General features: G+C 39.8%; 1 protein-coding gene across 2 annotated transcripts; it reads right to left on the bottom strand.

Moving 5' to 3' along the window:
- Positions 1-244: 244 nt before the first annotated feature.
- TRPV1 (transient receptor potential cation channel subfamily V member 1) lies at positions 245-12118 on the bottom strand. Of its 2 annotated transcripts, none has more exons than XM_062592183.1 (16): positions 12034-12118; positions 9648-9963; positions 8914-9080; positions 8444-8596; positions 7924-8064; positions 7108-7406; positions 6289-6465; positions 5606-5770; positions 5217-5312; positions 4533-4603; positions 3679-3844; positions 2879-2945; positions 2149-2465; positions 1453-1580; positions 1076-1191; positions 245-518 (listed from the first exon to the last, which is right to left on the bottom strand). In XM_062592183.1, the coding sequence occupies exons 2-16, from the start codon at positions 9947-9949 to the stop codon at positions 352-354; spliced, it is 2532 nt and encodes an 843-aa protein (XP_062448167.1). In that variant the 5' UTR covers positions 9950-9963; positions 12034-12118; the 3' UTR covers positions 245-351. The 2 variants fall into 2 exon arrangements, with proteins under 2 accessions (XP_062448167.1, XP_062448166.1); XM_062592182.1 differs by having other exon boundaries at positions 1076-1218.
- Positions 12119-12153: the final 35 nt, after the last annotated feature.

A 12153-nucleotide genomic window follows, 5' to 3' on the forward strand; every position in this document is an offset into this window, starting at 1 on the left:
CTTACAGTAAGCTCTGAAGTGTAGAAAATTCTCAAGTTATTTCCTTTTTCTTTTAATCAACTATGCAAAGTGTTTTTCACACTACATGCAAATATCTAGCCAGGTAAATTTAAACCAAGTACTAAATAGCCATTTTTTGCAGATTAATATTAAAGATAACCATGTAGACATGAGCTTAAACAACAAATAGTTTATTTAGCATACTTAATGAATCTTTACATATAGTAATTTCTTAAGTCCTATGACCTCTTTCCATAAATCCCTGTTCTTATGAACTACTTGCTTTAATTCTGTGCTTGCAAGTACCAACACAGGCAACTAGAATAATCTTCTTCTAAAAACAAAATATGATTACACTGACTTTGGAAGCTCCTCCTTCAGTGCTTCGGAGTCTTCTGGCTCATAATATGGTTCCAAAATGGGTTTTAATTTGACTTCTTCTGGTAGTTTTTGTGTCTCTTCTCTCCTGCTTCCATCCCTTAAAAGTGGAACCAATGTTTTCCAGTTTTTCCCTGAAACTAAAAAGGAAAGGAATGGTTGATTTTTTTCCCCTCCATAGAAACAGGAAAAAAGTTTACTAGTGGTTTGAATAGGAGACTGATGAAAAAAAGAAAGTAGCAGCAAGAAAGGACCCTATATTTGTTTCTTTGTTTTTCCCCTGTATTGTTCCACAAGTTTTGCATATCTGAGCCAGCAAGCTCAGCAGAGTGATCTTAGAGTTGAACACTTTTGTGCTGGGCTCTGAGCTCCCAAACTAGAGTATCTAGAGCCTCCAAGGTAGCTTCTTGGATATGTAGCTGCTATTATATACTGCCCTGTTCCTCAGGATTTGTTCTCATTATCTGCCTTCCAAAATCCACAATCAGAATAAAGAATCCATAGGGCTTTTATTCCAAAGACTAGAACTGCTAAGTGAATAATGAGTCCACTTAGTCCTTTAGAAAAAGCCATTAACTTAGCTACAGCCATTATCATTAAAAAGTGTATAAACTGACTGTCATCTAAAAAATAATCTGTGCTGCTTCCATCATCAGTGTGTAGTCCATTCCAGGATCTAGGTCCCTGAAACCCTCACCTCGACCAGCTTTAACAGAGTAGCTGGGATTTCGTTTGAGGTCCCCAGAGCACCCAGGGTCTTCGTTGATTATGCCCAGATTAGTATTCCACGTGGACCAGTTCACTTCATCAACTCTGGGGAGAGAAAGACAAAAGCAATATCTATTCTAAGGATCAACAGACAACTTCAGGATGAGTTTATTTCTCACATTGCCACCTCTCAGGCCTCAAATCTGACCACGGAAACAAACTAAGCTGACTACAGCAGCCAGTGTTAAAGCATCACTGTTCAGAGGAGCGCCCCAAAAGAGAAGTTCTGCTTCTCATTACCATTTTCAAATACTTCAGTGTTGTTTGTCTACAAATGATTGTTCATTCGACATACAAACAGATTACCTAAAGCACCATCTGTAATCATCTTGGCCATCAGGTGTGATCCCCACTAAGACTCGCTTCCCAGATCGGAACGAGCGCCTCAAACAGTTCAAGTAGCTGTTTTCAATATCCAAGATTGTGATGGCTCTCTACAGGTAAAAGAAAGAACAGCACTGAAAAAATGCAGTTTCAAGTCATACAAATCCAGAAAACTGTCAGCTTTTATCATTATCATCATCTTATTCTAAGCATCATATCCATCACTAAATCATTACCTCTACAAACATGTAATTTAAAATGTTGAATTACTACCCTGTGGTTAGAACTATGATGTTCCCTTTCTTATTCAAAACAAAAGAGGATGTGGCTTTGCCTGAGACTCTGGAAAAGATTGTTTTTCTTTTTTTCCCTTGCATAATCCCTGTCTTCATACTCTGATCAGGATTTTCCATCATCAAAAGTCCAAATAATTGTCTAATTACAAAAGTACTTCTTTTCTTAATTTCTGAACATCTGCTCAGGCAAAATATCAAATATGCATGGAAAGGGAACCAATTACTTTTTTCTTTCTTTCTTTTTTTAAATCTTTTTAGGTGAATCAGAAATAAGGAAAAAACAGTTATTTAGAAATAAGCCAGTTCCTACAAATTCTCTGTGAAACTTCTTATCATTTCCCACACCCTATTTCTAGGATAGTGCCTCACAGAGCCAAAATACCTGGAGTTTCCAGATGCTCTTGCTCTCCTGTGCAATTTTGTTCACAGTTTCCCCCATCAGTGCAATAAGCATGTTGAGCAGGAGGATGTATGTAAGGATGACATAGAGAACCAAAAGTATGACAAACACTGACTTGAACCTGTAGTTTTCAGTGAACTCCAGGTCCCCCATCCCAATAGTGAACTTGAAAAGCTCCAAGCAGGTATAATACAGACTATTGTAGGATGCGCAGCCTCGTTTCAGATGGCAAGACCGGGTATAGTCAGAGCTACTGGTATCTTGCCCCTCATTGTCATCTTCAATTAAAGTCACCACAGCTGTTGCAAGAAAGGAACCATACACGAAAGATGAAAAAACAATTTGAGATTGTAATTCTATTGCAATGAAAACAAGCACCAAGGCATAAGATAAGATGGAATATCTTTATGGGGCATTGTCCCCAGTTAGTTACAAAATTCCTCTATAAGGTACTTCCCATAGCTGATACCCTTTCAGAATGTGCTGTCTCAGTTTTCTCTATATAGGACAGGATGATTGTTTTTTTATTCAGCTTTGCTGAGCAGCTTGAGGTCCAGGGATAAAAAAAACTACGAAATTGTTAATCTGAGGACACTTTTGTAATGAGATTAATTGGTTAGTTTTTACTTAAAAGCCAAAAATCTAAGTCACTTGACAATATAACTTTCTGCAACTTTAAGATAATGAAATATATCTCCAAGTATAATATTACCTGTGGAAAATCCCAAGAAGAATACTAGGTAGACAAACATGAAGCGACATAGATCTCTAAGAATCATCTGCAACATAGAAACAGAACATTTTTACATTCCTAGAACTTGAATATAAACTGCAACAAAAATTGGTAGAAAATAGTGCTTCAGGTCAAGAAAGCATTTGCTGTGAATTTGCTGTTTGTGCATTAAACTGTTGTTTATCCAGACAAGTTAATCAATTTTAATAAAGAAAATATTTTTCTCCACTACTCATGTAACAGTTTACACACATATGCAAGACATATGCATGTCAAATAGTTTCATCTTTGTAAATATAAACCACATTGAGAGAGTTGTCTCTTTGTTCCTCTCTTGGGTTAGTTGATTAAATCCTACATAGAGTTTTATTAGCCTGCTACTGACTCTTACCTAATTGCTCTGCTTTGTAACATTCTGAATATTCCTAAGGAAACTTCCAGCTGGTAGAAAGCTGTGCTATTTCATGCTAGACAAAATCTGCACTGTTCTCAGTCTTCTTACATTCATTTCTACCCAACTATAAGGTTACTTTGAAGCATTGCAGGTAATACAGTGTATCAAGACTGTAATCAAGTTCATGGATGAGAAACTGGTGTTTATTCTACATGACTTAAAATGTGACCTCTTTGATCAGAAAATAATGGCTTAGTGTAGTTGACTGATATGAGCCTTAATAGCATCCTGGAGGCATATATTGCCACTTCTCTCCTGGGTCTGTTGGCAAGAGTTTCCTGACCTGAGCACTCAGCTGGCCTCACTACTCACTCACTGGACTGACCTTTGCAATCATGACTGAGTAAATGCCCATCTGCTGGAAGCCACGGGTGTAGTACAGCATGTTAGCCCAGCCCAGAGCCAAGGAGAAGACCATGGAGGCCACGTAGAGTTCCTGGCCACAGAAGTACAGCACCACAGAGCTCAGGAGGAGCAGGGAATGAACAAAGCTGAAAGAGAGGCACAGTTTGAATACAGAGTGCTGAGCCAACCACAGGTGGTGTGAATGGAGGAGTACCACGATGCATGCAGCAAAATCAGGGATTCTCCAAAACACAGAGGAGCCTTGGCAGACAATTCCTCTCTTCCCTTCACTCTTTCTCTTCTACCAACCCTACAATTTCTTTTGCAAACTCCTTAGTTTCCCACAAACAAACTTCGGTAGTCTCGTTCTTTCTCGCAATTGGAGAGAAGCGAAGTCCCTGAAGACACACTCATTTCTTTGGACCATGGACGACTGTACCATCCCATGAAGTTGCCCTATTTAGTTGCCATCCAACTGGGAAAACAAAGTGTCTAAATTATGGAGAGGCAAAGCTCCCTTTAGGAATAGGAAGACTCCTGTACATCCAGTGCATGCACTGGATCGCAAGTTAGTTAACTGGAGATCTATTCCCAACTCTGCTGCATGACCCTGTTACTGATCTTCTCAGCACTTCACTTGCTTTACCTCCAAAGGATGTTACTGATCCACACCCGCTTTTTCGAGTGCTACGATATCCACTGCCAAGTGTTTTGTAAGGGCCCAGGAAATTATAGCAAAGCTTCTACCTGTTAGAACTGGCTTCAGCCAAAGCTACAGATATCACACACTCCTCCGTTTCATGCTGAAATGCAATCAAAAATATTGGCGCTTACAAAAGAACCTCACTGTAGCTGTCAACTATCAGCGTCTTGAAAGACGGGCGCCTCTGCACGAAATACTGTATCTGAAAAAAAAAGGGGGGGGAAATGAATACCAAATTTGCATCCAAGGAGGGAGTAAATATCCCATGTGAATGCACCAAAAAGCCCCTGGATTGGGTACCTATATAGTATCTCACAAGAATAGCTGAAGAATAACACTGGTACAATGTCCACTGAGGACTCTTGATAGCACTAGGTTTCTCTGACACCTGCGGCCTCTTTGGAAGGCAGTAACCTGTTCAGTCAGTGGACCTGCCAGAGGACCCACAATCTCATCATATTCACTGTACACTCTTCATCGGCTGCCAATAGAAAGCAGGCTGACCTTAAGCTAAGACAGGTAATCTGTAATGCAGACCTAGCTATTTGTAACGTGCCATTCTTAAGCTTTGGCCAGATTGATATCTATCCAGATGCTCCTTGACTTCTTAGGGTCTTCTCTTTCATGCAATAGGTAAAACTGTACCTGAGAGCTTATTAGTAATATGAAAACTCTTACTCAAAGAAAAAAAAAATGTAGCTTTTGACTAAGATGTGGATTATCCTAGCAATCTTTTCTAATGAATGGGAAAGGTGATTTAGGTTTTCACCTACACCTACCTAAACAGTACAAAGGAAAAGTTTCAAATAACTTACCCCTCTGAAAAAAAAATAGAGGCCTCCCAGTACACTCAGGATCTCTCCAGTCACTCGAAAATATTCCCCAGTGCTGTGACCAAATGTGAAGGGAGGCTGTATAAGACAGAAACACAGAGATGTTCTGCAGAGCTGGAGATAGGAAAGACCTGTCCTTGCCAGTAGCTAGAGAAGCTGTAGAGAAAGCAACTACATTTCCTGAGGAACATGTTAATTTTCTAAATGTGCTGCAGAAAGGGAGCAGGGCTGGAAAGCAAGCAGGGTCAAAATCTCCCTCCTACCTTTAGGAAAGGAAGAAAACTGACCTTAGGTGCACACATTCAAACAGAGGCAGATCTGGGATATCATACACTGAGTGCTTCCCCTGATATGTGAGAAGAATAACATACCTTTTCTCCCTTCTGCACAGGTCTGTAGTAGGCAGCTATGGTGAGGATGATGATGTGCATGGTATAGACAAAGAAATTGAAGTAAAATAAATGTTTGACAAACCGGTCCCATTTGTCTTGCAGCAGCCTGTTGAGGGGTTCCACCAGCAGCATCTCATGCCGGTTCTGATTGGAATGACAAAGAGGAGAACCTTGACAGGATCAGTATCCCCTGGGCTTTGAAAACAGCAAACAATATTCATCTTCAGCAAATGTTCCCTCTAATACCCTTTAGCTCAGGAAAGAAGATTGCTGTTTTATAGGAACGAGGCAAATTGACTTGTCCACAGCTGTATGCTGAGTTGGGAGCAGGGCTAGGGACAGCTGGAATAGTTCCAGTAATCAAGTTTCCTGATCTAGCCACTAGAAGCCACTTCCTCACAGGAGAGGAAGGGAAGGAGGGAGGAAGGAGGAAGAAAAGGCAGGGAATGACACAGACTCCGGAGAAGAGTGGCAAGAGTTTGCAATCCTCCTCTACATAACCAGCATCACTCCCTCCAAGCCAGGGAGAATACAGACTGCACTGAGTGACATTAGCGCACTACACACTCTTCCAGAAAAAAAAATGCATCACGTGAAACATAGAGCTCTTCCCTAGCAGTCCCCCATCCCATGAAGAAAATGCTAAGGAGGTGCATACTCACTGGTGTTTCACTGCTGTAGGCAATGATCTCAAGCACTGAATTTTTCTCGCATGTGTCTACACAAGACAGGTCATAAAGAGATGAGTGGACAGGTCCATAGGCCCATTCAGTGAACTTCCTAGACAAGTGTCTACACTCAGGATCTTTGATTTCTCGTCTGAGGATGTAAGCGAAAATCTAATCGCAAAAGAATAATACAACCAACATTTCAGTGCTAGTGGAGTTTAAGTTCCTCAGTATCCACATAAGAGAGCAGGGCTAATTTCTCCCTAGTTTAACTGTGCTGAAGTCAGCTTAATGGAGGACTGCAGAGACTAAAGTCTGAATATCAATTTTCTCACTGGTTTCTGGGGCATGAAAACCAAGAATATGGCAAGAAAAACATCTCTTTGCTATCTACCACTTACATTGTGCCACTATATCTGTTTCACAACAGAAAGAGAAATGCAGAGACATTTGCTACACATCTCTGAGCTTGCACTTATGCTGAACAGGAACTGTTAGAGGGTGAGTTACACTAGCCAGTCAAAAGTACAATGCCTTTAGTAGTTCAGATAACAGCCAACACCTGCTTCCTGCTTCCACCTTGATTGGCACACGAGGACCAGTGGTATATGCATAACACCAGCTGGGCATCCACAGACACACACTTTATAGCCTTTAGGACTTTGCAGTTCTGCATGTGAAACTGCAGCATCAATTCTTATGAACTAAAAGGCCCATGCAACAAGCAGTCCTAACATCTGTCCTACATAAATGTTTTATATGTGCTCTACAATTTGATGCAGTGATGGGACAGTGATACACGAGCCCACCTACCTCTATCTTTCCTGTTTTGGCTGCCAGAGTTAACGGTGTCAGACCTTTCTTGTTGGTGAGTTCTTCTAGCTTCAAGATCGGGTTAATTTTGGCACCGAGGATCAATAAGTTATTGTACATCTTTGTAACAAACTTAGTGTTATCCTTAGTGTTATCTGCGATCTCCACTAGTGTATGCAGGACTGTATTGCCCATGGAGTCCTCAGCAGTGATGTTGGCTACCTGGTAGGGGTTCTCAAGGAGGAATTTCACAATGCAGAGCTGGTTGGTGCAGGCAGCCAGGGAAAGAGGTAGTTCCCCTATGGGTAAGCAATGGGAATGAGTGGTCAGAAAGCCCAGCACATGTGCAAGCATTACTTCCATGTATAAATGAAAAGGAGACCTTGCTGTTTTCATCTTCCACCATGAGAAAGAGGAGTTTTTCTGTCTGATACAGCACCAACTCTTGAAATAGCTATTAGAATTGCATTTTCTTTGGTTTAACTGAAAGTTAAGCACCACAGAAACACAGCTCCTATAAAAGCACTGAAAGGATGGCCTGCAGAAAGTTACAACCTTTCAAAGATTATAGACCTCAGAAAACAAATGGATGTAGACAGCAAGCTGACACTAAACACCATCAGAGCCAACTGTGCAAATCCCCAAATCCCATAAGTTTCTTTATAATTGTAGCCTTTAGAAGTAAGTATTTGGACTAGCCCATCCAGTACTTGTGGTCTTCTAGTCCCACATAAACAGTGTTATCTGAATAGCTTCACGCCTGGGATATGATATGGATAACTCAATCAATAAAGTCCATACTGTGCTATGTCCTACCAAAATAAAAGCCAGGTTTCCCTTTGATTTTCCTGAAAAACTCCCCACAGGCTCTTGCATGAACATCTGCTCCATTCTGGACCAAGAGCTTCACCAGGTACATGTTCCTTCGTTCAATAGCGATGTGAAGTGCAGTCTGGCCTACAGAGACAGAAATGTATAACATGTAATGCATACTGACAGCTTTCAGGCACAATTAATTCAGCTCCACATAGGAGGGTGGAACTGAAGGCTCTACACACTGAAAAGTTGTAGAATTAAGTCAGATAGCACAGACAGCAAATGCAAGTTCCCTGAACCTGCTGATAAATCACTTATGTATTAGAAAGGGCATAATATTGCACCGGTCTAATCAACTACTGTCCTGCCATGAATACATTGACTGTTAATCAGACACTGACACTTTGGGATGCTGCATCCTCAGGCAGAAGGCCTCATGCAGAAGACTGTTTCAGAGCCCTTTTTATCCCTACTTTCAGTCTTATCAGCAAGTGTTCATTGCATTGGCTGTTTCTCTTACCCTTGTAGTAGTTGTCAGTATACTCTGCGTTAACAAACTCTTTCAGAGTTCCAGTTTTCTTTGCAATATCCAGTAGCAGTGGAATGGTATCATTTTTCCCATCATGCAGATTCAGCATGGCTTTCAATAAGCATGTTTTCCCAGTTTCTGGTTCTGTAACACAAAAGATTAAAGATATATAGGAGTGACTAAAACCTAAGATGAGTCCCAGGCATGCAAGAGTTCCTGAGGATCTTTTGAAAAGATAAGAAAATCCATCTGGGGATCCTACAGAAAAATTCTCCAGATTTTCTAAACTCTCTTCCAACCTTACAATCAAGGGGTTGCTCAATTAATGGGGGAAGCACCGGCAATTAGAGGTCCTTCTGCAGTTACTTTGCGTTTAACACAGTGATGGGTTTTTTTTTCATCTCAGTAGTACCACTGGAAGAAGACAAGGGCAACTGAAGATATGTGACACTAAAAGGTACCTTTGAACTCATCATCTGTGAGATGCTTCAAAGTCCTATTAAGATAGATCAGCAGATCGTCCAGATCACTTGTGTTGCCTTGGGCTACAGCATCAAAGATCCTTCTGCGGTCATAGAATTTGAAAGCTTTTTCTGAGCAGCCTGTGATGGAATCAGTAGATAGGAGCCTAACAAGGATAAATTTCAGTTACTTAAAGATTGGTATTAAGCAGACCTTTTATAAACAAGTAGATTACTATGCTTCATTTGCTTGTTTGAAGTAGTAAGCACTACTGGTGCATGGATCTGCAAAATCTACCGGATCATAAAGTGTGAGGGCAACTGTTTAGATAAAATTCTGTTTCTGTTACTGAAAAGTTGAGAATAATATTTAAAGAAGTACCGAAGTATAAAAGTAACTACAAGCTTGGGAACCAGGCACTCCCATGTTCTCACTCAGAGTTATTCACTGAACAGTTTCAAACAAGTTACTAAGGCCTGCCACCAATTTTGGGCGAGATATCCATTGGCTGAATTTCCACAGAGATGCCAAGGGCCAACAACTATTGTCACTTTTACATGTAACAGCAGGGTATTAGTTAATGACACGGAATATTCTCTTTACTATGGCACTGAAAATAATGGAACTGAATATGAGGCATGCTAATGGGGAGAACAAATGCTGCACTAAAACACACAGCCTAAACCTGTCAAAACTACATTCATTACAACCAAATATTACAAGGTAAACTTACTTGTGAAGCTTCCCCCTTTCCAAATTGGCATGGAATTTGATGACAGAAGGTGCCATCAGGTGATCCATCTGGTAAAAGGAGTCCATGGGTGCCATATCCTGGTCACTCTCCCCCATCACAAATCGCCCACGTCTTGCAAAGATGTTGCTTTTGGGTGGCTGCACCTTGGTGTTGGGGGTACCCTGGAGGCTGTCAGGCATTTCCAACAGGGAGTCCTCCCCATCCGTGTGTTCCTCTGCCACTTCAGATTCCTCCATGTCAGAACTGCCAAACTTCTTCATCTTCCCAAGAATGGAAGACATGATGAGCAGGTAGTCTGCAAGGAACCGCACATACAAGGCTATGAGTCTCCTTTTTCCTAGGACTCTCCAGACAGCAGGGAATGGATTGATTGCTCTCATCCCAGAAGCAAGACAGACAGACACAGTTACTATGCCTAGAGTTGAAGTAATTTGGCAGGTCATTATTCCCACACTGTTTGTTACTCCCCATTTCCATTTCAGAACAGACAGTAAACCAGAATGGCCCAGAGCCCTTCAGGCTGCAGAGCTGGCCACTTTTGCTTAAACTAGGGCCTCTTCCTCCTCCTCCTCCAATTTAGTCCTGCCATTGCTGTTAACCCTGAACAACCTCCAACCCAGAACAATCCTTGTTTCTTCTCTATTTACTAATTGTTTTATGCCACAAGATATTTTCAGGTATATGTTTGGCATATGAAAAAACATTGATAGAAAGTTTTGTGCCATAACCATCTCTCATTGATGCTGAGCACAAAAGGTTTCCTGCATGTAGGAAAATTATCACTTAACAACTTTACTAGAGTTACTACAGTACTAGATGAAAATTGGGCTGTGTGATTCTTGGGAGATTAGTATCACCTCAGACATGAGGCACGGAAACAGAAAGGAAAACATTACCACAGATAAGAGATCCTGTAAGACCACAGCTCTGATCTTTGTCTGCTTTACAACCACAAAGAATTTGAAAGAAGTTAACAAATATACAATAACGAAGATAGAGCAGAGATTTTTTTTTGCTTTCTTACCAAACTGTTTTAAACAGCCAGACATTGATAGTCATACCACTGAACGCAAAATATTCTGGAAGTCCAGCAATGGAGACAGCAACAATTGAACCACTGCGTACCTGGTTTTAGAGGGTGCTGAACAGCCTTACAAAAATACTCCAAAATCCTAGGTTGCTTTGAAAAATCTTACTGCTTTGAACACAGGAATGTTATAAAATCTTGAAAAGGCCTTCAATTATAAACCAATTGCAGGGGGTCAATAACCTTCTCGCTACATTCATTATAAAAACAATGTCACAAATATGCTTCCAAGCTGTTTCTCTTCATAAAATTATTCTGAGGAAATGTTAATAAACCTACATATTGCACTAAACCCAGATTTTCAGGTCTATAGGACTAATTAATGTTTACATTAAGGCACAACTACGTTTTCCTGTGCAAGTATGATGAGAATGAGGCTTCTGTCACACATTTGCATTTTCTATAATTTTGAATAATGCACATGGAATGAAAACATTAATTTGCAAACTTGCACATTTAGAGTAACTAGAAGCAAATCAGCGTAACATAGATGAAATACAAATAACAGCAGTTTAACTTTTTGTGACCTCCAATCTTTCACGTTCTTGGCATTCTAAGAAGCACTCTGAAAGAATAACATAGTATCTTATTATCTTAATTATTCTATAAATAAGAAATTATGTATATAAAAATATGCTCATTCAGAAGTTGATATTAAAAACATTAAAAATATTAAATTAATATTAATTAATTAAAAAAATATTAAATTAATTTAGGGTAGAAGTTATAAAAATAGGTTTATATAAAAATGAAAAAAAAGTCTGAAAATAGCCATATAAATTTTTCTTTTTTTTTCTTTTGGTCTCAATTAAATTACTGTAGATCAAGCCAAAAAAAGTCGAGACTGCTGTGGAAAATCGAATCATTTGTTTTCCATGGAATAGATGCATGAAGCAGAAGACATCTAATCTTGGCTCCCTGGCAATTTGCTCAGTTTTGTTTTAGTCGTTATATGTGCTTTTGTTTCTAAAGCCTGTTGGTAACATCTTTGGTAATAAAGAAAACGTCACTTTTCCTCATGAGTATGAATTTGCAAGGGAAATAACCTTCAAAATTTTGTGGTAGGATTGTTAAAAAATGATTTTCTAACCTGAAAAAATGCATAACCTATTTTGATTCTTTGAATCCTATGTACATCAAAGTTTTGACTTATGAAATGAGATATACAGAAATACTGTTGGTGAGAGTATATAACTGAACCACAACTAATGATAAATACTGAAGAGAGCTTACAAACAACCAACAAGCATGCTATTCAAATATACACAAAGAACTTACAAATACTGCAAAAAAATCCTCTCTTCCGCAAAATATTCCAGTCTCAGAAGTACCCTCTGATCTACAGGAATTTGGTGCCCGTGATTCCGTCTCCTAGGTGCCTGGATGCAAAAGACCTCA

The sequence above is a fragment of the Rhea pennata genome, chromosome 20 (genome assembly GCF_028389875.1).
Source record: "Rhea pennata isolate bPtePen1 chromosome 20, bPtePen1.pri, whole genome shotgun sequence".
Taxonomy (NCBI): Eukaryota; Metazoa; Chordata; class Aves; order Rheiformes; family Rheidae; genus Rhea; species Rhea pennata.

Bases quoted from the DNA above. Each gene is read 5' to 3' on its own strand.
- TRPV1 (XM_062592182.1), bottom strand. From the start codon at position 9,949: ATGTCTTCCATTCTTGGGAAGATGAAGAAGTTTGGCAGTTCTGACATG. The intron at 7,407-7,923 runs GTAGGACATAGC...GCTTACCCATAG, and splicing joins GAAACCTGGCTTTTATTTTG to GGGAACTACCTCTTTCCCTG. The intron at 519-1,075 runs GTGAGGGTTTCA...TTTCCTTTTTAG, and splicing joins CTCTGTTAAAGCTGGTCGAG to TTTCAGGGAAAAACTGGAAA.